Source organism: Denticeps clupeoides, chromosome 9 (assembly GCF_900700375.1).
Source record: "Denticeps clupeoides chromosome 9, fDenClu1.1, whole genome shotgun sequence".
Classification (NCBI taxonomy): Eukaryota; Metazoa; Chordata; class Actinopteri; order Clupeiformes; family Denticipitidae; genus Denticeps; species Denticeps clupeoides.
The window spans coordinates 3,013,921-3,038,082 of record NC_041715.1 but is presented as its reverse complement, the minus strand read 5'-3'; the positions used below and the strand labels follow the sequence as shown (position 1 = coordinate 3,038,082).

Sequence of the window (24,162 nt, the reverse complement as noted above, 5' to 3'; positions counted from 1 at the left end):
ATATGATATCTGAATATGAATATATATCATATATATTCACCACTTTACTACTTCTGCAGCGCACACATTCACATAGTTTCTGGTGCACATCACACAGGACATTTTTGAAGAATATTTGGTGCATGTACGAGCTTTTCTTGATATGTGGCCTAGAGGACGTGGCCTCATAGGTGAATGTTGTGAGGGGTTCTAGGTGAAGTCTGGAACTCCTGCTGGAACCTGCTGCCATCATCTCTCCAGCTCCTGCTGCAGGATTCCCTCTGTCAGCTTGGTGTCCAGAGGTCTGATGTCCAGAAGTCCAGTGGTCAAGATGTCCAGTGGTTTGATGTCCAGATGTTGAGATGTCCAGAGGTCTGATGTCAAGATGTCCAGGTGTATGATGTCCAGAAGTCATATGTTCAGAGTTCCAGTGGTCTGATGTCCAGATGTCAAGATGTCCAGAGGTTTTGTGTCCAGATGTCCAGTGGTCTGAAATCCGGATGTCCAGAGGTCTGATGTCCGGCTGTCCAGTGGTCTGGTGTCCAGATGTCCAAAGGTATGAAGTCAAGATGTCCAGTGGTCTGATGTCCAGGTGTCTGAGGTCCAGAGGTCTTATGTCCAGATGTCGAGATGTCCAGAGGTCGAGATTTCCAGAGGTCTTGTGTCCAGATATCCAGTGGTCTGATGTCCAGATGTCCAGTGGTCTGATTTCGAGATGTCCAGAGGTCTTATGTTCAAATTTTTAGAGGTCTGATGTCATAGATGTCAAGATGTCTAGAGGTCTTTTGTCCAGATATCCAGAGAACTGATGTCGAGATATCCAGAAGTCTTGCGTCCAGATGTCCATGTGTCTGAGGTCTTAGATGTCCATGTGTCTGATGTCCAGTGGTCTGTAGCTGTGGTTTCATGTGTGGATTTCCTGCTTCTTCCTGCTTCCTGTTTCCTGCTTCATCCAGCAGGCGCCTCATCTGCTGCAGGTTCGTCTCGTTTATTTCTCAACTCGGGAAGTTCTGAGCTGCGTTAAAACGACAAAACTGTCACGTTCGCGTCACAGTAAAGTTTAGTGACAGTTTATGGTGAAAAGAGGAAGTTTTAGTGGAGCAGTTCCTGCATCATGAAAGTGGATTAAAAACTCGCCACTTCCACCGCGGTTCTGGATTAAACAACACGGGTTCAAACTGAGCTTCACCCGACAAATATATTTTACATATTTACATATATTTTACATATTTGCATATATTGTATATATTAACATATATAATATATATATCTTTTATTTTTAACTGTTATCGCGGTTAAAAACACGCCGGTCTTTCTTCTGCGTGTTGGAATAGACGTTACTTTCGGTTTCGTTTTACCGCGTAGGGACTAAGAAGAGAGACAGAGACAGGACAGACAGACAGAGACAGGAGGACAGACAGACAGAGGCAGGAGGACAGACAGAGACAGATTGAGACAGGAGGACAGAAATAATCAAAAAAGCAGACAGACAGACACAGACAGGCTGACAGAGACAGGAGGACAGACAAAAAACATGCGGACAAACAAGAGACAGAAGCAGGCAGACAGACAAACAGAGGCAGGAGGACAGACTAGAGACAGGAGGACAGACAGACAGACAGAGGCAGGAGGACAGATAGAGACAGGTGGAATGACAAGAGACAGATAGAGACAGGAGGACAGAAATAGCCGAAACAAGCGGACATAGAGACAGACAGATAGAGACAGGTGGACATACTGACTGAGGCAGGAGGGCAGAAGTAACCGAAACAAGCGGACAGACAGAGACAGAAGCAAGCGGACACAGATAAACTGACAGGCGGAGAGACCGAGACATGAGGACAGACAGACAGAGACAGGAGGACAAACAAGAGACAGATAGACAGACAGACAGAGACAGGAGGACAGACAACAGACAGGAGGACAGACAGAGTTTCACTTTTTCACATGTGTCTTATTTTGCGTTATTAGATTTTTTCATCATTCGTTACATTCATTATTTTTCTTTTTACTTTAAAAGACTTTAAGAGACAGACAGATAGAGACAGATAGAGACAGGCGGACATACTGACTGAGGCAGGAGGACAGAAGTAACCGAAACAAGAGGACAGACAGAGACAGAAGCAAGCGGACACAGATAGACTGACAAGCGGAGAGACAGAGACATGAGGACAGACAGACAGAGACAGGAGGACAAACAAGAGACAGACAGACAGACATACAGAGACAGGAAGTAAGACAGAAATATGAGGACAGACAGACGAACAGAGAGAGGCGGACAGAAATAACCGAAACAAGTGGACAGACAGACAGAGACAGGAGGACAGAGATATGAGGACAGACAGACAGAAGCAGGAGGACAGACAGACAGATAAACAGAGACAGGTGAACAGAGACAGGCGGACAGAAATAACCAAAAGAAGTGGACAGGATGACAGAAACAGGAAGACAGACAGAGTTTCACTTTTTCGCATTTGTCTTATTTTGCGTTATTAGATTTTTTCCTCATTCGTTACGTTCATTATTTTTGTTTGTTTTTAAATGAAAAGTACTTTAAAAGACTTTATCCGTTTCCCACTCTGGATATTAGTATCGGTCTGATAAAGCGTCCTTGGTTTTGGTTGCAGTAGAGAAGCTGGCTTTACAGAACTTGACATAAACTCTGTTTTCAGAATAACAGGCTGGTTGGACGGTGGCGGCGTCACACAACACATGAGATGGAGAAAACACCCCACGATCACCAATAAGGTGATCACTTTACTTTACTTTACTTTACTTTACTTTACTTTATTTAGCAGACGCTTTTATCCAAAGCGACTTACAAGAGGAAGACACCAGCAATTCTCATTCGATTTCTATAGAATATTGAGCTTACAAACTAAGAGCCCTGATAAGGCTCAGACTTATCAGTGAAGAGCATGCTCAGAGATTGTTAGGTGCTAGACGAAGAAAAATTATAATGTATTTATACATTTTTGTATTGTTTGTGCAATGTGTACACATGTGCGTGTGTAAGTGTTAGATTTGTCTGTAATATTTTTGGAATAAGAGGGTTTTCACCTTCTTCTTAAAAGTGGTGATAGTCTCGGCTAGTCGTGTGGAGGAGGGCAGGTTGTTCCACCAGCCAGGGACAACAACGGAGAACAGAGATGATTGGAATCGGAGACCCCGTGAAGAAGGAATTTTTAGTCTCCTTTCGTTTGTCGATCTGAGAGAGCGTGCAGGAGTGTAGCTAGGTAGTATTGTGTTGATGTAGGAGGGCGCAGTTCCATTTACAGCCCTGTAGGCAGCATCAAGGATTTGAACTCAATGCGAGCAGCTACCGGGAGCCAGTGGAGGGAGGTGAGAAGAGGTGTAACATGGGTGATCAATACACTTAATTATCAAAGATGGAGCTGAATACGATTAATGACAATCAGCAGTGACAACAGTGAGTCAGAAATATTCTTTGTGGTGATGAATTTGTATTTAGATAATTCAGTGTTGATCATACATGTAACCAGCTGATTTTTAGACCTGCTCCTCATGTTCCTTGTGTTCCTCAGGTCTTCTCAGCCGTGGAGCTGTGATGGCCTGCACACAGCAGTCTGCTGTGGAATACATTAAAAATGCCAGAGTCATCTTGGTGGAGCAGCTTAAGAACCAGCCCCTTATCGTGGAGAAGCTTCGTGAAAAAGAGGTTTTGAACCTCCATCAATGCACTGAAATTAATGAGGAGCCCAAGACGTTTGAAAAAAACAGGAAAATCTTAGACTTTGTAACTAGCAAAGGGAATAAAGCCTGTTATGAGCTCCTGAGAGTCCTTAACACCACAAGGCAGAGAACATTACCAAAGCCCACAGGCCAGCAGAAAGATTTACATCACTGGATCAGCTGCTTCCCCTTCACAGAAGACCAGGAGATGGAACCTTCACTTGGTAAATTGTCTTATTTCACCATTGTTTCTCAAGATCTTAAAACAGCTGTTTATGTGCCATGAAAATACTGGATTTGTTCTTGATTTTGTACTTTCAGTTTTATTAACAGATCCGAGAACAGATTAACATCAAAGCAAATTATTTATTTTTATTTAGTGGAGTCATTTGCAAGTGATTAATATTATTATTATTTCTATCTGTAAGACTAGTACTACAGATAATACTTTTACTTTTCGATCCAGTTTATCTTGTTCCTCACTTTCAGGTTCCAAAGCCTGCCAGGAGTACCAGAAACAGCTGAGAAGAGAAGCACAGAAGATCCTCCAGGCTTCAGTGAGACAGAAGAAGTGTCTCGGAGGAGATGCGGCGCCAGAAGCTTTCTGTTACACGCCTCTGGTATTAGACCCAGACACAGATCACAACTCAGTCACATCAAAAATCCAAACCAAGAGCAAGAAATACAAGAAATCCCGGCCCAAAAAACTCAAATCCTTCATACCAAAGGCACAAGGACAACTCTCCCCTGAAGACCTGCTGTGGGGTGAGAAGAATCTAATTGTGCTGGTAGGAAAACCTGGAATAGGGAAGAGCACGGTTACTCATCAAATGCTGCATCTGTGGTGTGAAAGACAGAACGGAGGTCTGGATTACCTGTTTTACCTGGACGATCGTCTCCTCTCCACCTCAACTCCAGCGCAACTGGAGTCTCTGTTTGATTCATATGTAGAGCCACGTGAAAGCAGAGAAGAAGTGTATGAAGATATCACGGAGCACTCTGAAAATGTCACCATCATATTTGATGGACTGACAGATGTTCTTCTGCACCCCCTGTTAGAAAAAATAATAACAAAGAGCATTTTGGAGGACGCTAGGATTGTGATAACCTGCAGGCCTGAGCAACTGTTTGATCTCTCTGAAAGAATCGATCCCCACGTGGTTCATGTCCAGGGCTTCAGTGAGGAGTCCATTAGGACCTACCTAACGGAGAAGCTAAGTGATCAGCCTGATGCAGTGGCCAGTGTGGTGGAACATCTGGAGCTCTTCAGTCTCTGCCATGTCCCACTGCATGCATTCATGGTGGCCGTGTGCATTTCATTCCTCAGCCGTGAAGCTGATAGATCCTGGAATGTAACTGAGATCCATCTGCACATCTTCCGACAGATCATTATGAAATGTGAAAATGTCAGCATGAGAAATATTGATGGATGGATCAGGAAACATGGTGAGCAGATATTGTCTTTGGCTGAAATTGCCCGGAATGCAACTTTGCAAAAAACCTTAGATATACGAGACCACGAGGCGTCTGGCATCCAGTGTCATTTTCTGAAGTCACTCAGCGTAATGGACACGCCCACCTCTGTGAGGAACCACTCTGCCTTTCTCAACAGCTCCATGCAAGACTTCTTTGGTGCCCTGTGGCTCCTGTGCCATCCAGCAGAAATTGATGCTTTTCTCCAGAAATGTTGGACCGAAGAGGGAAAGCACCTGAAGTACACAATCCCCTTCCTGTGTGGATTCATGTCCGAGAGGAATATCCCACTACTGAAGGGTCTGGTTCCAAAGACACAAATCCAACTGGCATCTGACTGTTTCCATGAGAAGCTCTTGAGGTTGTTATTTGAGCCTGAAGGAGACCAACATTTTGAGAAATCTGAGGAGGAAGAACTTTCGAACATTGCTGATGATGAAGATCTTCTCTTCCATTGTCAGTGTCTGTATGAATCCCAGTCCCCAGAGGCTTGTCTACAGTTCTTAGAGAGACTGAAATGGCATCTTGACCTGAGTGGATCCCATCTTGATCCACATCAGTGTTGTACACTTGCCTATGTGATCAGCCAATCCAAGGAGCAGAAGGTTCATCTGGAGTTGAAAAAGTGCAGGATTTCAGACCCAGGAGTAAAGATGATTCTGGGGTGTTCACAGCATTTCAGGTATGGAAGTTCCATCTGATTTCATTTCTCTTCTCATGTAGATGCATTATGTAGAGGAATCCAGACCTTCTCAAAGTCTGTTTAAAATACTGATGTGAAGATTACTAAAATACTAATGTGAAGGCAGCAAGTGAAGAAGTTGATATATTGGAAGCCGGTCAAATGGTCAAGTGTCAGCCCAACTGCTAATGACTGACTGCTATGGTTTAAACTGCGAGGTCCTTAACCCTTCATGTTTTTTCCATATCTTCTTCTGTGGACGTTTCCAGCTCAGCTTCTACCCTCTGTCATGTGTGGCTGCATGTGTTGAGTTCAGAAGATCCTAGAGATTTCACAGGCCTACTGGCTGCATGTGGAAATGAGCTGCACCTCCCCGTAGGGGAGCAGCCGACTATCTTTAAGAATGCAGGAGGTATCCTGAGAAGGAGTCCAGGCAAGATCAACCTCTGCCTGCACTGGGATACAACCACACATCATCTCAGCAAGGCCCTCTGGACCGTCATTTTCTCTGAATTTCCACACATACACTCTATCAGGTAAGTAAATGCTGACATGTACTTTAGTCCAAGGTCAAATTTCATTTGGTCACAGATTTAAAATAGAATATACATTCCTTTATGCATTTTATCTTTCAGGCTAAATTTACCTCTTGAAGACCAAAACCTCAGACTGATGTCACTTCATCAAGATCTTTGTGTGCTGGGTGCTGAGTTCTTCTTTCAGATTCTATATGGACTCCACAGCAGCCACAAAACTCCTGCAGAAATGGGGCTATTTTTGATGGATCTTTATTCCAGCCTCATGAAGAGTTTCCTTCCAGCTTTACAGCCAGTTTACCAGCCAGCATCTCCTGCAGTCTGGACCATAGAACTCTCAGAGAGAAAGACCTCCATCTTCCTAGAAGTGCTGAAGATGCAGACAGAGAAGAAACCAGTAGAGCTGAGAGGCTGGTCAGATGAAGGGAGTGAAGTGAGGAGTTTCCTGCAGAGTCTCAAATACATCTCACACATCGGGTATGTACTCTACTCTACTTTCTGCTGCCCTTCTTATAAAACACGACCATCTGTGCAATCTGTGGCTTCATAGCAGAACCAACTACTAACCTCCAACCCATTAACTCACAATGACAAATCCACATACTGACCAATTTCAGCTAATAAAAGTTTTTGACTAAAAACATATATTTTGTACAAACAATTGAGAAATAAGTGCAGATTCACATACCTTGAAATTGAGACTATTTTATCTAAATTATCTTGTTTTTGTTCTCCAAATGCTGCTGGGATTGTTGCTTGCGCAGAGAACTGTGACAGTGGTGTGCTTGGTGTGAAACATAGAAAGGAAAAAGGGAAATGAAGAAGAAGCTATAATGTGTGGAGTTGAAAAGTGTGACAGTGCAGCCGTTCCCCCTCAGTCAATTCACTTGGTGCAATATGAGAAGTATGGGATAACTGTGCCTCTGTATTACCAGCTAAATACCACTTTAATGAAACCTATAAGTGGGAGATGGGGAAAAAGGAGATGGGCCACGCCCTCCCAATAAAACCACCTATTGTTGGCATCTCCCCTCAGTTCTTACTCTCTTTACCTCGTTATGGACACTTTTATGTCTATTGGGACTAGTTTAGTTACTGCTGATGGTTTTGCAAGAATTTTACCTCTTTCAGCAAGTTCATAGTTCATTGGCAAGCAGTGGGCAGGCACCCGGGGAGCAGTGTGTGGGGACGGTGCTTTGCTCAGTGGCACCTCAGTGACACCTTGGCGGATCAGGATTCGAACCGGCAACCTTCTGATTATGGGGCTGCTTCCTTAGTGTGTATTATTAGTGTGTAATAATGTGCGTATGATTGTGGACAAGTTTGTTTGTATCTATGAGCGACCTTCAGTGTCGCCTGTCTGCCAGACAACGCTGTCTACACGCTTTACTCACGGTAATTGTGAGTAATTTGTAATTGTCTAAGTTGTTTTTAAAATATGTAATTTTACTTTTACTCAATTAAAATTTTACCCATGTATTTTATTTTGCTATGTTGGAATACCTCCATGTTATTGAGTAAATAATGAAATCTGAAGATCTGCCTGAACTGAAAGGAAATTGTGCAGGTTCATGTGGCATATTTCTCAGACCGCGGACAGCAGCGCTTCACCATGAAACAAGGCGTCTCCTCTGGGTTCTAGAGCCGGTCAATTACCAGCCAACCAGAAAAAAAGGCCTACACCAAAGGGGGAATGGGCACATTCTACCAGAGCTGTGTCCACCTCCTGGGCATTTTTCTCTAGTCCTGTCAGGCGGGGACATCTGTTCAGTGGCCACTTGGGCGTTGCTGCATAACCCCACATAATCCTCTGGTTGGGTTCCACTGGGCAGGGCATGTGTTCCTTACTTCTTGTGTTGTGAAAGGGAACCACTGTTCTCTGAAGAACAGGAACAAGGTACAACACTATGTTGTACCGGAGGGCATGGTTATCCCATACATCTTGTGTTGTACCTTGTTCCTCTTCTTCAGGCAACAGTGGGGCAGTGGTGGCCTAGTGGGTAAGAAGTGGACCCATGATTGCAATCGTGTGCTGTGCTACAGTGTTTCACAATGACAATCACTTCACTTCACTTTTAGTGGTTGTATGCATAACCTGATGTTTTCTTGTCTTTAATGAGAAGACAGGTTAAAGATGGATCATATTCTCCTTCCAATAACCTAAAAACACCAGTTACTATACTAAAGTCATGTATCAATATGCTATGAACTGCAAACATCTCAGAGCATAAAAGCAATCATGTTGGTAATTGGTTTGGTAATTTGAGAGATGCCAGGATAACACAACCAGCCTGACTCCATTGTGCCAAGTGTAAAATTTGGTAGAGGGGGGACTATGGTGAGGGGTTATCTTTCAGGGGTTGGCCGTGGCCCCTGGGTTCCAGTGAAAGGAACTATGCTGAACTACTCTGAACAATTTCATGTTCCCAACTTTGTGGGAACAGTTTGGAGACGACCGCAACATGACTGATGTTCCAACATGACTGCGCACCAGTGTACAAAGCAAGGTCCATAAAAACCTCCCTGGATGAGGGAGCTTGGTGTCGAGAAACTCGACTGGCCTCAACACGGTAGAAAACATTTTTGATGAGTCAGACAGGCAATATCCAACATCAGTGCCTGACCTCACAAATTGTTCACAATTCCATAAACACACTTCTAAATCTTGTGGGCAAAATAGCATTTTGTCACTGACACATGCAGTATAAAATATTTTGTACTCCCATATTATTACCAATCGTGTGCTTAGTGCACACACACACACACACACACACACACACCTACAGATACCATAGCTGGACTCATAGTGTGGACTCATGTGCAGCACCTGAGATGTATATGTCAGATGTTAGCCTACCATTGTGTCCCTGAGCAAGACACTTAACCCTAAGTTGCTCCAGGGGGACTGTCCCTGTAATTACTGATTGTATGGTTATGAAATAATGGTGTAATATCTTGATGCGTACCTCACCGTCAGTACCTCTTTCCTCAAAAATAAGAAAAATAAAAAAGAAAACTCTGAAGTAGCTCCCTATTCAAATTCTCAGTTTCACCTTAAATACTGCTCAGCATGCTGCAATACCTACCTGTAGGGGTTCTGGTTCAGCGAGGTTTACAGCCAGGAAATCTGTTTAATAACTGAAAATAAAACAACTAGTATTGCAGACTGCTGTATTTAAGGTGGAACAGGCAATTTGAATATTGTTACGTCCTTTAGGTCGTAGAATGGCTTGGGGTGCTCTGTTTTGTGCGTGTTCTCTTTTAGGCTGTCTGCTGGGGAAGGAGATTTGGATTTACAGCTCCACCCACCAATTCCCTCGTCAACTGGCAGCCAATCAACGCACATGACAGAGCACTACATAAGGACCCTTCCAGCCACCATTCAAAGCTCATTGTTGTGGAGCTGGAGGAGGAGGAAGCGAGAGGAGAGTTTTGGAGTTTTGGAGTTTGGATTGTGTTAGAGTTAGATAAGAATTGTTCTTGTGTTAGTGATTAGTGTGGTTAGTTGTGGCTTTGTTGTGTAGTTGTTTTGTCTCTCCTTTCATGGTGTGTTGTCCTCCTGTGAATTGTGTTGTTGTTGTATTTAGCACTTTAGGTTTGGTTTGTTGTTCACCGCTCACTGTAAATAAAAGCACAATATTTCACTTGGGTTTGGTATTTGTGTCTTCCCACTGCACATATTCCCCTCGTTTGTTGTTGCGTCTCCTGGGTGGAGCTGTAAGGAGATTTGGAGCTGTAAATCCAAATCTCCTCCCCCAGCAGACAGCCTAAAAGAGAACACACACAAAACAGAGCACCCCAAGCCATTCTACGACCTAAAGGACGTAACAATATGGAGCTGTGAATAATGAGCTAACTTCAGAGTAGTTGTGTACTCTAAATTCTATCACACCCATATATGTGGGATGTGACTATGAGGTCCTCAGTGTTTCTGCTTACTGCTGCCAGGCTGAAGCCTCACACCTGTCTAAAGAAAAGGAAGGTGGGCTGCTACCATATAAAGCATATTTTATTCTATAGTCCCCCCCTTATCTCCCATTCATTTTAAAGAGCAACAACAGTCACACTTTCAGCCTTCCAAGCACCACATATTTCACTTATTACACCACTGTAGCTAATTCAACTACATTTAACAATAATCCACTCATCTCTTTATTCTCCACTCATCTGTTTCATCCCTCCATCAGCCCACTGAAGCCCATTCATTTTTCAGAGCAACAATGGTCACAATTCAGCCTTCAGACCAAGTCAAAAACCTATGCCACATGAAGTCTAATATGTCCCAACACATTTTGGCTACACCTGATAATTTTTATTATCGGCCGCACCCGCTACACTGTGGCATTTTTGAAGTTAGTGTTAGCGTGCTACCATTCTAATGTGTTTACATGCATTTTTCTCTGCTTTTCAATCCAAAGTGTAGTTTATTCACAAACCACCTCATTCTAATTCATTTTTTATTGTTTCTACAGATTAACTCTACAGAACTTTTCCTGCTCTGTGGAGCAGGATGAGATAGTGAAGATGTTCCTGCTGAATCTGTGTCTACAGTCAGCTCACTATCATATAGAAACCGTAAAGACAACAGTAGAAACCCTGATGGTTCTGTTTCGTGAACACTGCAAGGATAGATCGTCATTTCTGCTGGATCTGTGTTCACATGTGAAGAACTATGAGAGTCAAACAGGCAGGAGTTTCCTTCCAGCTTTACAGCCAGTTTACCAGTCAGCATCTCCTGCAGTCTGGACCATAGACCTCTCAGAGAGAAAGACCTCCATCTTCCTAGAAGTGCTGAAGATGCAAACAGAGAAGAAACCAGTAGAGCTGAGAGGCTGGTCAGATGAAGAAAGTGAAGTGAGGAGTTTCCTGCAGTGTCTCAACTACGTCTCACAGCTCAGGTCAGTGTATGATATGACAAAACGTTAAGACAGGTGACGGACCAGAGAAAGTAAGGAAAGTAAAAGTAAAATGTAAAGAATCTACAGGTAAAACGTTACAGTTCATTCTGTCTAAATCTGACTGTTTCTTTTGTTCTTTCATAGGTTTCCTGTTGATTTTGGTGATTTTGTTGATATGGATGAGTTTGATAAAAGACGCACAGAAGCCCAAAAAGTTTTGCTGAATCTCATTATTGCAGCAGTTAAGTGGGATGCAGCTACAGGAGAGAGTTTCTGTAACATCTTAACCTCTGTGTGCAGCTACAAGACATTTCCACTTGGAGATGGTTTTAATGCTGAATATCTAAGGACGTTCCAGTCTAATTTCCTGCATGATCTGTACTCACATGTGAAGAACTATGAGAGTCAAACAGGCAGGAGTTTCCTTCCAGCTTTACAGCCAGTTTACCAGTCAGCAGCTCCTGCAGTCTGGACCATAGACCTCTCAGAGAGAAAGGCCTCCATCTTCCTAGAAGTGCTGAAGATGCAGATAGTGAAGAAACCAGTAGAGCTGAGAGGCTGGTCAGATGAAGAGAGTGAAGTGAGGAGTTTCCTGCAGTGTCTCAACTACGTCTCACAGCTCAGGTCAGGGTCAAATGTGTCTTCATATCATAATTTATTGGAGGTCAGAGGTCACATGCAGGTAACTGACCTGTAACCATCTGTGCTAGTGTGTAGTCAACATCTCAGATGTACATCTAGTTACAGTAAAATTGTGCTGTAGGACTAAAGTGTTTCATCATGGGTATTTATTTTTTCTGTGGCTTAATTAAAACTCAGTAGTGTGAGTGTGTGTGTGTGTGTGAGTGTGGTTTTTTTGTGTGTGTTTGAGGTTTTGTGAATGTTTGTGTGTGCTGATGGAGTTTGAAGATGATAATAAACTCAGTGATCCCAGCTATGAAGTTGTTAATATTTAAAGTGATCAACTGTAATGTGATTGGTCCATAATAATAAACCAATAAAAAGGTTTTCTCCTTTGATGTCCCTGGCTGGTGGAACAACTTGCCCTGCTCCATTCGACTAGCCAAGACCACTACCACCTTTAAGAAACATTCGAAAACTCATTTCTTTAAAAGTATTTCAAACAAGTCTAACATTAACAAACGCACACACACTCACATACACACAAAAAATCTAGCCCTTAACAATTCCCTAGCATGTGCTATTCTTGACAAGTTAGGCCTTATCAGGCCTCTTAGTTTTTTAACTCACAGTCTACGGGAACCGAATGAGAATTGCTGGTGTCTTCTCCTTGTAAGTGGCTTTGGATAAAAGCGTCTGCCAAGTAAAGTAAAGTAAAAGTGATAAATATGTGTTGCTGTAAAATTGTACAGCTGTAGATGATGATGATGATATCTGTATTTGTCTCTGTTCAGATACTTCAGGCCTTGTCACTCTTATCAGCCATTTTACATGTTTTTTTTTATTTCACTTTTTTTAAATGTCTGTTTGTTACAGACTGTAATTTATAAAAAAAATTGGTTAATATTTGTCATATTTTTAATTGAGATCTGCTTCTTCTTCTCCTGTATTTTAGATTTGATTCTTATCTTTTCTGGAGATACAAGTCAGGTCCTCAGTTCCTGCTGAATCTCTTTACTGCAGCAGCAGAGTGGGATGCAGCTACAGGAGAGAGTTTCTCTAAGATCTTAACCTCTGTGTGCAGCTACAAGACTTTTCCTCGTGGAGATGATCATTTTCATGATAATGATGATGTTATTAACCAGTCAGATTTCCTGCTGGATCTGTACTCACATGTGAAGAACTATGAGAGTCAAACAGGCAGGAGTTTCCTTCCAGCTTTACAGCCAGTTTACCAGTCAGCATCTCCTGCAGTCTGGACCATAGACCTCTCAGAGAGAAAGGCCTCCATCTTTCTAGAAGTGCTGAAGATGCAATCAGAGAAGAAACCAGTAGAGCTGAGAGGCTGGTCAGATGAAGAGAGTGAAGTGAGGAGTTTCCTGCAGTGTCTCAACTACGTCTCACAGCTCAGGTCAGGGTTAAATATATCTTCATTACTGTTTTATATGGAATGTATTTTCTTGGAGAACATTATTTTGGGAATAAGAACATTATCTTTTTTTCGATTTACATTTTGTAAATTTGTAATTTCCAGTCTGAGCGAAGTCAGTTACAGCTTGTCATGTAAATAATATATTATTATATTAAGTAATGTAAGAATGGACATCACAGGAGCATGCTTTTGTTTTGCGTAGCGACCGTCTGCGAGGAATTGTGTGACATTTACATTTATAGCATTTATCAGACGCCCTTATCCAGAGCGACTTACAATCAGTAGTTTCAGGGACAGTCCCCCTGGAGCAACTTAGGGTTAAGTGTCTTGCTCAGGGACACAATGGTAGTAAGTGGGGTTTGAACCTGGGTCTTCTGGTTCATAGGCGAGTTTGTTACCCACTAGGCTACTACCAATTCCACACATTCCTGTGTCGGTGGTTGTGCGTGAAGATTCAACACCTCTGTTTTACATTCCTTTTGTCTGACGGCAACGTGTGAGGTGTAGGCCGTCAGGACCACCCACTCTCTTTGTCTTCCCCAAATGGGAGGCACCGGGGGCGTGACATCAGAACCAACAGGTTCTGATTGGTCAGTGACAACATCCTGTAGGCCAGTGACATCTTCCTGTAGGGCAGGGGTATAAAGGTCTGCTCACATGTGGAAAAACAGACTGAGCTTTCTTGCTCAGGGGTTTTTCCATCGGAAGCCAGGAGTCTTCTGAGTCTTTTTCTCTTCCTCTCCCTCTCTCTCTCCCTCTTTACATTGGTACCGTTTTACATTCAATATTCACATGTAACTACAATAATAATTTACCGGTGTTAATAAATTAGAAACTGTTCATTTTTAACCTCTATTGTGCCATGCCTCTTTCTGCCAGGTAACATCAAATTGGAGTGGTTGAATACAGTGCTTTGTGTGGCAGGAGAAAGAGTTTTTCTACACTCTGTTCTTTTCTTCCACACCACATGTTTTTTTTTACAGTAACATGGCGTGAAAGGTTCCCTGTTTTGTAAATTTGACTTTCTGAGATGATTTAACAATAATATGAGTTCCCCGAGCCTGTCTGTGATCCTGCAGTGGCTAGAAATGGCGATAGGTGTAATGAGTGTTTTGGTCATTATGCTTTGCTGTTCAGAGAACGGCAGTTTAGACGGTTGGATCTGGAATTTGTCCCCTTATGACGTCATAAGGGGAAAGGTTACCTCCCGTTTCTCATGCTTTTTCCATCCACAGAATTTCCCACTTTTCCTCTAAAACATTATCTCCACCGACTGTCTTGGCGTCCAAACGTGTGAAGCATTGCAGCTGCTCTGTGACTGGATGTAAAAACAGAAGAACCAGTGGGTTCATTTAATTTTCTCTTGAAAAACGTTGGACTTCCTGTTTGTCCCAAACATTGTGGTGGGTTAATGGTATTGATGACGTCATTTCTGCGAATGTCCCCTCAACTTCTATAGGCCGCTCTCATTCTCATCCTGCCTCTCTCCTCCTCATTAGCATTTAAAGTTACAGACACCAAAATGGCGCGTCTTTGGAAAACTCATTGTGAGACTGGATAAAAGAGGCTGTAATTCTACACTATGGCTGAATTTCAGAAACAGACTTTAGATACAGAATTAGGGGACCAATCAGACCGATATAAAAGCCAAAAAGAATTTCATAATAGGTGACGTTTAATAATTACACTGTTGATTTTACATTTTTAAATCAAGTCTTTTTAAAAACAGTCAGTATTCACTCTTGTTCTTTAGCAGATTTACTTTTTTTAAATCATATTACAGTCTTATCAGATATTCCAATCTACTTCTACACTTAAATGTTCTTCCAGCATAGAGGCAGCATGTCATGAACAAGTCGACTCCTAGTAACACTTCAGTCCTAAAATTTAAGACATAGAGCCTAGATCCTTCATCCTAAGATCATTTATAACACAAGATGATGTGTTGCTCTGTTATATTAGGAACTTGTAATAATTAATTTTATTGTTTTTTTCAGATTTACTCTACAGAACAAGAACACCTCTGTGGAGCAGGAAAAGAGAGTAAAGATGTTTCTGCTTGATCTGTGTCTACAGGCAGCTCTCAGTCAGACAAAATCCATAAAGACAACAGTAGAGACCCTGATGGTTCTGTTTCATAAATACTGCAGGGATAGATCATCATTTCTGCTGGATCTGTGTTCACATGTGAAGAACTATGAGAGTCAAACAGGAGGGAGTTTCCTTCCAGCTTTACAGCCAGTTTACCAGTCAGCATCTCCTGCAGTCTGGACCATAGACCTCTCAGAGAGAAAGGCCTCCATCTTCCTAGAAGTGCTGAAGATGCAATCAGAGAAGAAACCAGTAGAGCTGAGAGGCTGGTCAGATAAAGAGAGTGAAGTGAGGAGTTTCCTGCAGTGTCTCAACTACGTCTCACAGCTCAGGTCAGGGTTAAATATATCTTCATTACTGTTTTATATGGAATGTATTTTCTTGGAGAACATTATTTTGGGAATAAGAACATTATCTTTATTTCGATTTACATTTTGTAAATTTGTCATTTCCAGTCTGAGCAAAGTCAGTTACAGCTTGTCATGTAAATAATATATTATTATATTAAGTAATGTAAGAATGGACATCACAGGAGCATGCTTTTGTTTTGCGTAGCGACCGTCTGCGAGGAATTGTGTGACATTTACATTTATAGCATTTATCAGACGCCCTTATCCAGAGCGACTTACAATCAGTAGTTTCAGGGACAGTCCCCCTGGAGCAACTTAGGGTTAAGTGTCTTGCTCAGGGACACAATGGTAGTAAGTGGGGTTTGAACCTGGGTCTTCTGGTTCATAGGCGAGTTTGTTACCCACTAGGCTACTACCAATTCCACACATTCCTGTGTCGGTGGTTGTGCGTGAAGATTCAACACCTCTGTTTTACATTCCTTTTGTCTGATGGCAACGTGTGAGGTGTAGGCCGTCAGGATCGCTCACTCTCTTTGTCTTCCCCAAATGGGAGGCACCGGGGGCATGACATCAGAAACAACAGGTTCTGATTGGTCGGTGACAACTTCCTGTAGGCCCGTGACAACTTCCTGTAGGCCAGGGGTATAAAGGTCTGCTCACATGTGGAAAAACAGACTGAGCTTTCTTGCTCAGGGGTTTTTCCATCGGAAGCCAGGAGGTTTCTGAGTCTTTTTCTCTTCCTCTCCCTCTCTCTCTCCCTCTTTACATTGGTACCGTTTTACATTCAATATTCACATGTAACTACAATAATAATTTACCGGTGTTAATAAATTAGAAACTGTTCATTTTTAACCTCTATTGTGCCATGCCTCTTTCTGCCAGGTAACATCAAATTGGAGTGGTTGAATACAGTGCTTTGTGTGGCAGGAGAAAGAGTTTTTCTACACTCTGTTCTCTTCTCCCACACCACATGTTTTTTTTTACAGTAACATGGCGTGAAAGGTTCCCTGTTTTGTAAATTTGACTTTCTGAGATGATTTAACAATAATATGAGTTCCCCGAGCCTGTCTGTGATCCTGCAGTGGCTAGAAATGGCGATAGGTGTAATGAGTGTTTTGGTCATTATGCTTTGCTGTTCAGAGAACGGCAGTTTAGACGGTTGGATCTGGAATTTGTCCCCTTATGACGTCATAAGGGGAAAGGTTACCTCCCGTTTCTCATGCTTTTTCCACCCACAGAATTTCCCACTTTTCCTCTAAAACATTATCTCCACCGACTGTCTTGGCGTCCAAACGTGTGAAGCATTGCAGCTGCTCTGTGACTGGATGTAAAAACAGAAGAACCAGTGGGTTCATTTAATTTTCTCTGGAAAAACGTTGGACTTCCTGTTTGTCCCAAACATTGTGGTGGGTTAATGGTATTGATGACGTCATTTCTGCGAATGTCCCCTCAACTTCTATAGGCCGCTCTCATTCTCATCCTGCCTCTCTCCTCCTCATTAGCATTTAAAGTTACAGACACCAAAATGGCGCGTCTTTGGAAAACTCATTGTGAGACTGGATAAAAGAGGCTGTAATTCTACACTATGGCTGAATTTCAGAAACAGACTTTAGATACAGAATTAGGGGACCAATCAGACCGATATAAAAGCCAAAAAGAATTTCATAATAGGTGACGTTTAATAATTACTCTGTTGATTTTACATTTTTAAATCAAGTCTTTTTAAAAACAGTCAGTATTCACTCTTGTTCTTTAGCAGATTGACTTTTTTTTTAAATCATATTACAGTCTTATCAGATATTCCAATCTACTTCTACACAAATGTTCTTCCAGCATAGTGGCAGCATGTCATGAACAAGTCGAGTCCTAGTAACACTTCAGTCCTAAAATTTAAGACATAGAGCCTAGATCCTTCATCCTAAGATCATTTATAACACAAGATGATGTGTTGCTCTGTTATATTAGGAACTTGTAATAATTAATTTTATTGTTTTTTTCAGATTTACTCTACAGAACAAGAACACCTCTGTGGAGCAGGAAAAGAGAGTAAAGATGTTTCTGCTGGATCTGTGTCTACAGGCAGCTCTCAGTCAGACAAAATCCATAAAGACAACAGTAGAGACCCTGATGGTTCTGTTTCATAAATACTGCAGGGATAGATCATCATTTCTGCTGGATCTGTGTTCACACGTGAAGAACTACGAGAGTCAAACAGGAGGGAGTTTCCTTCCAGCTTTACAGCCAGTTTACCAGTCAGCAGCTCCTGCAGTCTGGACCATAGAACTCTCAGAGAAAAAGGCCTCCATCTTCCTAGAAGTGCTGAAGATGCAAACAGAGAAGAAACCAGTAGAGCTGAGAGGCCTGTCAGATGAAGAGAGTGAAGTGAGGAGTTTCCTGCAGTGTCTCAACTACGTCTCACAACTCAGGTCAGGGTCAAATGTGTCTTCATATCATATTTTATTGGAGGTCACAGGTTACATGCAGGTAACTGACCTGTAACCATCTGTACTAGTGTGTAGTCGACGTCTCAGATGTACATCTAGTTACAGTAAACTTGTGCCATTGGACTGAAGTGTTGCATCATGGGTATTTATTTTTTCTGTTTCTTTTGTTTTTATAGATTCTGTGTTGATTATAATGATGAGAGACGGAAAAAAGCCGTGCAGTTCCTGCTGAATCTCATTACTGCATCAGCAGAGTGGGATGCAGCTACAGGAGAGAGTTTCTCTAAGATCTTAACCTCTGTGTGCAGCTACAAGGCTTTTCCACATGGAGATGGTTTTAATGAAAAATATCTAAGGAAGTTCCAGTCTGATTTCCTGCTGGATCTGTACTCACATGTGAAGAACTATGAGAGTCAAACAGGCAGGAGTTTCCTTCCAGCTTTACAGCCAGTTTACCAGTCAGCAGCTCCTGCAGTCTGGACCATATACCTCTCAGAGAGAAAGACCTCCATCTTCTTAGAAGTCCTGAAGATGCAGACAGAGAAGAAACCAGTAGAGCTGAGAGGCTGGTCAGATGAAGAGAGTGAAGTGAGGAGTTTCCTGCAGTGTCTCAACTACGTCTCACAGCTCAGGTCAGTGTCAATTGACAGAAAGTTCTACATCTTTTACAAATAAATCCTAAAATGCCCGGAACACATATATTAATATCCCATGAAATTAATATAAAACAATTGTTTGGAGGGATTTAAAAACTTAATGTTTTTCATAATTACTAAAACCTGGTTAGTCGGCTGTCTGGTATCATCATGTGTCCCACACTGATCAGTGAAGGTCCAGATTTGACAAATCATATGTAATATTTATATTAGTTAGTTAGAGGGAGCAGGAGGATTTTAACCAGGTGAGGAACCAGAGAAAGTTCAAATGTAAAGAATCTACAGTTAAAAATTTACAGTTCATTCTGTCTAAATCTGACTTTCTTTTGGTTTTTATAGGTTCTATGTTGGTTATGATGATGAGAGACGGAAAAAAGCCGTGCAGGTCCTGCTGAACCTCATTACTGCAGCAGCAGAGTGGGATGCAGATACAGGAGAGAGTTTCTCTAAGATCTTAACCTCTGTGTGCAGCTACAAGACTTTTCCACGTGGAGATGATCATTTTGGTGATGATGATGATGATGTTATTTACCATTCTGATTTCCTGCTGGATCTGTGTTCACACGTGAAGAACTATGAGAGTCAAACAGGCAGGAGTTTCCTTCCAGCTTTACAGCCAGTTTACCAGTCAGCATCTCCTGCAGTCTGGACCATAGACCTCTCAGAGAGAAAGGCCTCCATCTTCCTAGAAGTGCTGAAGATGCAACCAGAGAAGAAACCAGTAAAGCTGAGAGGCTGGTCAGATGAAGAGAGTGAAGTGAGGAGTTTCCTGCAGTGTCTCAAATACGTCTCACAGCTCAGGTCAGGGTCAAATATGATGTTTGTCTAATTCATTTTTTATGTATTCAGTCATAGTCAAAAGTCTGGAGGTCCATCACAGTAAAAGCTCTTTGATTTGGGGAGACGCATAACCTCATATTTTATTTCATAATCCTTCATCTTCATCTTGTAATGTAAAAAAAGTATTTTTTTTTTACATTAATTAGATCAGGTGATCAGTAATACCAACATTGATATTACAGATTTTTGATTGTGATTTAATTCAAATGGATTCTTTAATGTATTTTTCTGTTTCTAGTGGTGCTGATGAGTTTTTCCCAGCTGTGTGTAAAGCTGTTGGACCCAGACAGGTGGAGCAGGTGACTCCTCTTCTCCAGGCCATGGGCTTCACCCTCACACTGGGAGGAGATCTATCCAGTCACTGCTGCAGGTCTGTGGGTCGAGTTCTGGGCCTTTCAGCCTCCAGACTGGATCTCACTCTACAACCAGAACACATCTCTCTCAGAGGGACCAGACTGATCTTCAAACACATCCACACACTTCACAAGCTCAGGTAACCTTCAGATCTTCAGATCTGAGGACCACTCATGTTTGTTTGACCACTCAAGTCAAACAAATGGAACAAACTCATCTTGTTCTCTGCTCGTGTTTCAGACTGAATAAGAAGATGCTGTTTAGAATAACCAGAGCTCTGAGGTCACAGGGAGGATGTTCTTCTTTCACCATTGAGGAGCTCTCCTTCATCCAGCCAGAGGGGGCGCTGTCCAGTGTTATGAGCAGCATGGTTCTCCTCCTCAGACACTGGACTGTCCGGTGTCTGGACCTGACTGCATGTCAGATTGAGGCTCAGTCTGTCACTGGTCTGTTGATGTACCAGGGTCTTCTCACCATCAGGTCAGACTGAAGGATTTCATATTTATCTCATATTTTCATGGTTACACATCTACAGAGGCGTGTCTGTGTCACGTTCTGATGTTCTTCTGTCTCAGACTGAGTGCTGAGAGTCTCCAGCTGCTGACTCTACTGGTGTATGAAGCCCATGAAGAGGAACTGACTCAGCACTTCCTGCAGAAGGTCAGTGGTGACCTCACTTCCTGCTCCCTCAACTGGGAGGTGATCCACTATCTACTGCAGGTTAAAGGGCCTCCAATTACTGTGGACTTTAGAAGGAACAAGATGACCCTTCAGAACATCAGAGACATTTTCCCTCATGGCAACAGGGTCATGATCAAGAGGTAAATCTGATCCTCCGGACATCTCCAGAGTCCTGAAGTCCCACACAGAACTGACGAGAGTCTCTGTACCTCCACAGGCTTCCTCCCAGATTCCTGATGGTCATCATGAGAGAGATCTATGAGACTCGTGCTGCCCACTGTGTGTCCAGTCTGTTGAAGTGGTCAGAGAAGAACATCGTCCTGAACTCCAGGGTGCAGGACGCTGCAGACTGTGCTGCCCTGTGCTTCACCTTACAGCACAGTGAGGGGGTCCAGCTCAGCCTGCTGTGGTCCTCCATACCAGAGGGGGCGCTGGAGAACATTCTGCTGCTGCTCAACAACGTTTCCCTGCTTAGGTTTCTGTATCTTTTTAACTCATCTTGTGTGTGTGTCCAGTGTTGACAGGAAGCTGCTGCTGCTGCAGTGTGTTATTTTAATAATCTGTGTGTGTGTGTGTGTGTGTGTGTCCAGTGTTGACAGGAAGCTGCTGCTCCTCCATTGTGTTATTATAATAATCTGTGTGTGTGTGTGTGTGTGTCCAGTGTTGACAGGAAGCTGCTGCTCCGGTTGCTCCACTGCTGTTTTTCCTCTGAGCTCCAGCAGGGGGCAGCAGCTGCTCTGCTCCGGTCTCTGCAGCACAGACTAAATTTCTCCTGCGACTCAGCTGTGGACCTGACTGGACCGACTGATGGACAGGTTCTGGTACTGGGACATGAAGACTGCATGGTCGTCTCCATGGTGATCCAGAGATCCAGTGTTGCTGTGGAGCTCAGTCTTCATGACTGTGAGATTGAGGATGCTGGTTTGCAGCAGTTTTTCCCGATTTTACATAAAATCTGTCTCAGGTGAAAGTCTTAAATCTCATCCTGCTACAATCTCAACTTATATTCTTATACTCAATTTATATACTTATACTTGATATATTTTGTAGTACAGAACATAATGTGTTTTATACAGTAGATCTATAACACATAATATTACTACATTATGTTACTGAGTTAATTCACAGGAACCTTCTGTGTTCAATAATATACAATCATTTAATTTATATACACGGTTGGCCTTGAGTACCTGAAATATTAAAATATTATCCATAATACAGTTGAAGGAGTATAAAGTAGAGCAGGAGTCTCCACCCTGAATAAAGTATAATTATAACTTCCAAGAAAGTACATTTGTGACCTATGGTTACACATTACAGCTCCTTTCTGTATTGCAGCAATTTAATCAGGTTAAAGTTGTTAAATTAAAAGCTCCATACTTAGTTTTGACTCTTCAGTAGAGAAGTCCAGGTTAACAGGGTATAAAGTTCTGAACTTTAATAAACTGTTTCTCTCTCTCAGCTGTAGTAAAGCTCTGCTGCTGCACTTCCTGTCTCTTCTCTCTGGGGGATCGGAGGCGGAGTCTGTGAAGTGTGCGGAGTCTCTCTCTCAGGCTCTGGGCGGGGAGGTGGACCTCAGCCAAACCCCTGTGGACCCCGGTGTGTGTGGATCTATAGCGCTGCTTCTGGAATATTCTGAAGGGCTTTCAGAACTGGACCTCAGCCACTGCCAGCTGACTGACCGCTGCCTGGAGCTGCTGCTGCCCCACCTGCAGAAGACACGAGTTCTGGAGTGAGTGCAGCTAGAGGAGTAGAGAGGGGCGGGGCTTATACTGAACTATATCATCATCATCATCATCATCATCATCTTTCTACTTTCAGCCTGAGCCACAATAACATCACAGACTGCATGACTGAGAGACTCTACAGCATCATCTCAGCTAGCAGCAACCTTCACACTGTCAGGTGTGTGTGTGTGTGTGTGTGTGTGTGTGTGTGTGTGTTGGTGTGTGTGTGTGTAGGTGTGTGTGTGTGTGTGTGTATTACACTGTTTTAATCTTCACCTCTTCATGTCTCTACAGGCTCTTCAACAACAAGATCAAAGATAAAAAGCTTCTAGTGACAGACAGGCGTGTAGAGATCTGGTGACCAAGTCTGACAGACGCACACAGTGATGATTTATTCACTTTTTTCTGGACAGTTCTGCCCCTGTGACTGTGTCCCATCTCCTGCCTCCTGATAAACAGTTACATTCTACATTCACAGCATTTATCCAGAGCGCCTTACAATCAGTAGTGACAGGGACAGTCCCCCTGGGGACACTCAGGGATTTAAGCATCTTGATCAGGGACACAATGGTAGTAAGTGAGGTTTGAACCTGGGACTTTGTGGTCTTTTGTTTTATAGGGGGGTTTGTTACTGTTAGAAAAATGTTATCCTTTATTCATTTGTAAATTAATTTTAAGTATGGTAACTCAATTTATTTATTCATATATTAAGGAAATTCATTTGACTGTTTTACATTTATATTCATTATATTTCTTTAAACAAGATATATACATTATTAAATAACTGGTTATGAGGGTCACATTAATCATGTCTGCTTCTGCCTGAACTTATGAAGAGTGTAGACGGTGTTGTCTGGCAGACAGGCGACACTGAAGGTCACTCATAGATACAACTGAACTTGTCCACAATCAAACACCCATTATTACTCACTAATAATACACACTAACCACAAGGGTTAGTAACCACAGGGCCAGTGGTGACCTAGCGGTTAAGGAAGCAGCCCCGAAATCAGAAGGTTGGTGGTTCGAATCCCGATTTGCTGCTCACTAAGGGTGATGGTTAAAAGCAGAGGACACATTTTGTTGTGTCACCATGTGCTGTGCTGCAGTATATCACAGTGACAATCACTTCACTTTCTCTACTGTCATATCTACTGTAAAAAAGGAACAGACTGTCTGTTGCTGTACTAGAATAAAAGCTTAATCAACTTGGTCCAGTGAGTGAACTGGAAAATTATTTTAACAGTTACCCACTGGGCTACTCCCACTCCTACAACACAGTACACGTCGAGGGTGATAAAAATCACTATGATTATGCTGATGTTGATCTTATGCTTTGATCCTCTCATGATTTTGAGTAATTCTGTATTGTTCTTATGCTCAGTATTCTTTGTATTATGATGTTATGTGAGAAGCGCTCCAGAATGTCTTGTCCCTCCGCATTCAGGTGACAGAGGAGAGGACATCTTGTAGAGATAACAGGACACCATAAAAGAAAGTAGAGACATAAGCTCGCAGAGTCCTTCAGGGGAGAGGCTTCCGGATGCATCCATGTGTTCAATAAAACTTTTTCCTCCTGGTCTCATCATTGTTTATTCATAAAGGGACGTGGACACCTGACAAGACACGTTATGGGGTCACAGGACCTTTCAACAAACCTTCTTTATGTCCATAAAAACGGGAATGAAAATGAAGTTGTGTGTTT

General features: G+C 42.5%; 1 protein-coding gene across 9 annotated transcripts; it reads left to right on the top strand.

Annotated features, from left to right (window-relative positions):
- The first annotated feature begins 919 nt into the window (after nucleotides 1–919).
- Nucleotides 920–23,670, top strand: LOC114796725 (uncharacterized). Of its 9 annotated transcripts, XM_028991178.1 has the most exons (21): nucleotides 920–956; nucleotides 2,652–2,727; nucleotides 3,525–3,896; nucleotides 4,162–5,827; nucleotides 6,097–6,363; nucleotides 6,463–6,840; nucleotides 10,836–11,261; nucleotides 11,406–11,885; nucleotides 12,838–13,293; nucleotides 15,312–15,737; nucleotides 17,756–18,181; nucleotides 18,376–18,831; nucleotides 19,195–19,656; nucleotides 19,934–20,188; nucleotides 20,290–20,529; nucleotides 20,625–20,870; nucleotides 20,948–21,205; nucleotides 21,392–21,694; nucleotides 22,193–22,462; nucleotides 22,552–22,635; nucleotides 22,752–23,670. In XM_028991178.1, the coding sequence occupies exons 3-21, from the start codon at nucleotides 3,548–3,550 to the stop codon at nucleotides 22,816–22,818; spliced, it is 7,515 nt and encodes a 2,504-aa protein (XP_028847011.1). In that variant the 5' UTR covers nucleotides 920–956; nucleotides 2,652–2,727; nucleotides 3,525–3,547; the 3' UTR covers nucleotides 22,819–23,670. The 9 variants fall into 9 exon arrangements, with proteins under 9 accessions (XP_028847011.1, XP_028847010.1, XP_028847008.1 ...); XM_028991177.1 differs by lacking the exon at nucleotides 920–956 and having other exon boundaries at nucleotides 1,529–2,727; XM_028991175.1 differs by lacking the exons at nucleotides 920–956; nucleotides 2,652–2,727 and adding an exon at nucleotides 3,232–3,409.
- The last annotated feature ends 492 nt before the right edge of the window (nucleotides 23,671–24,162 follow it).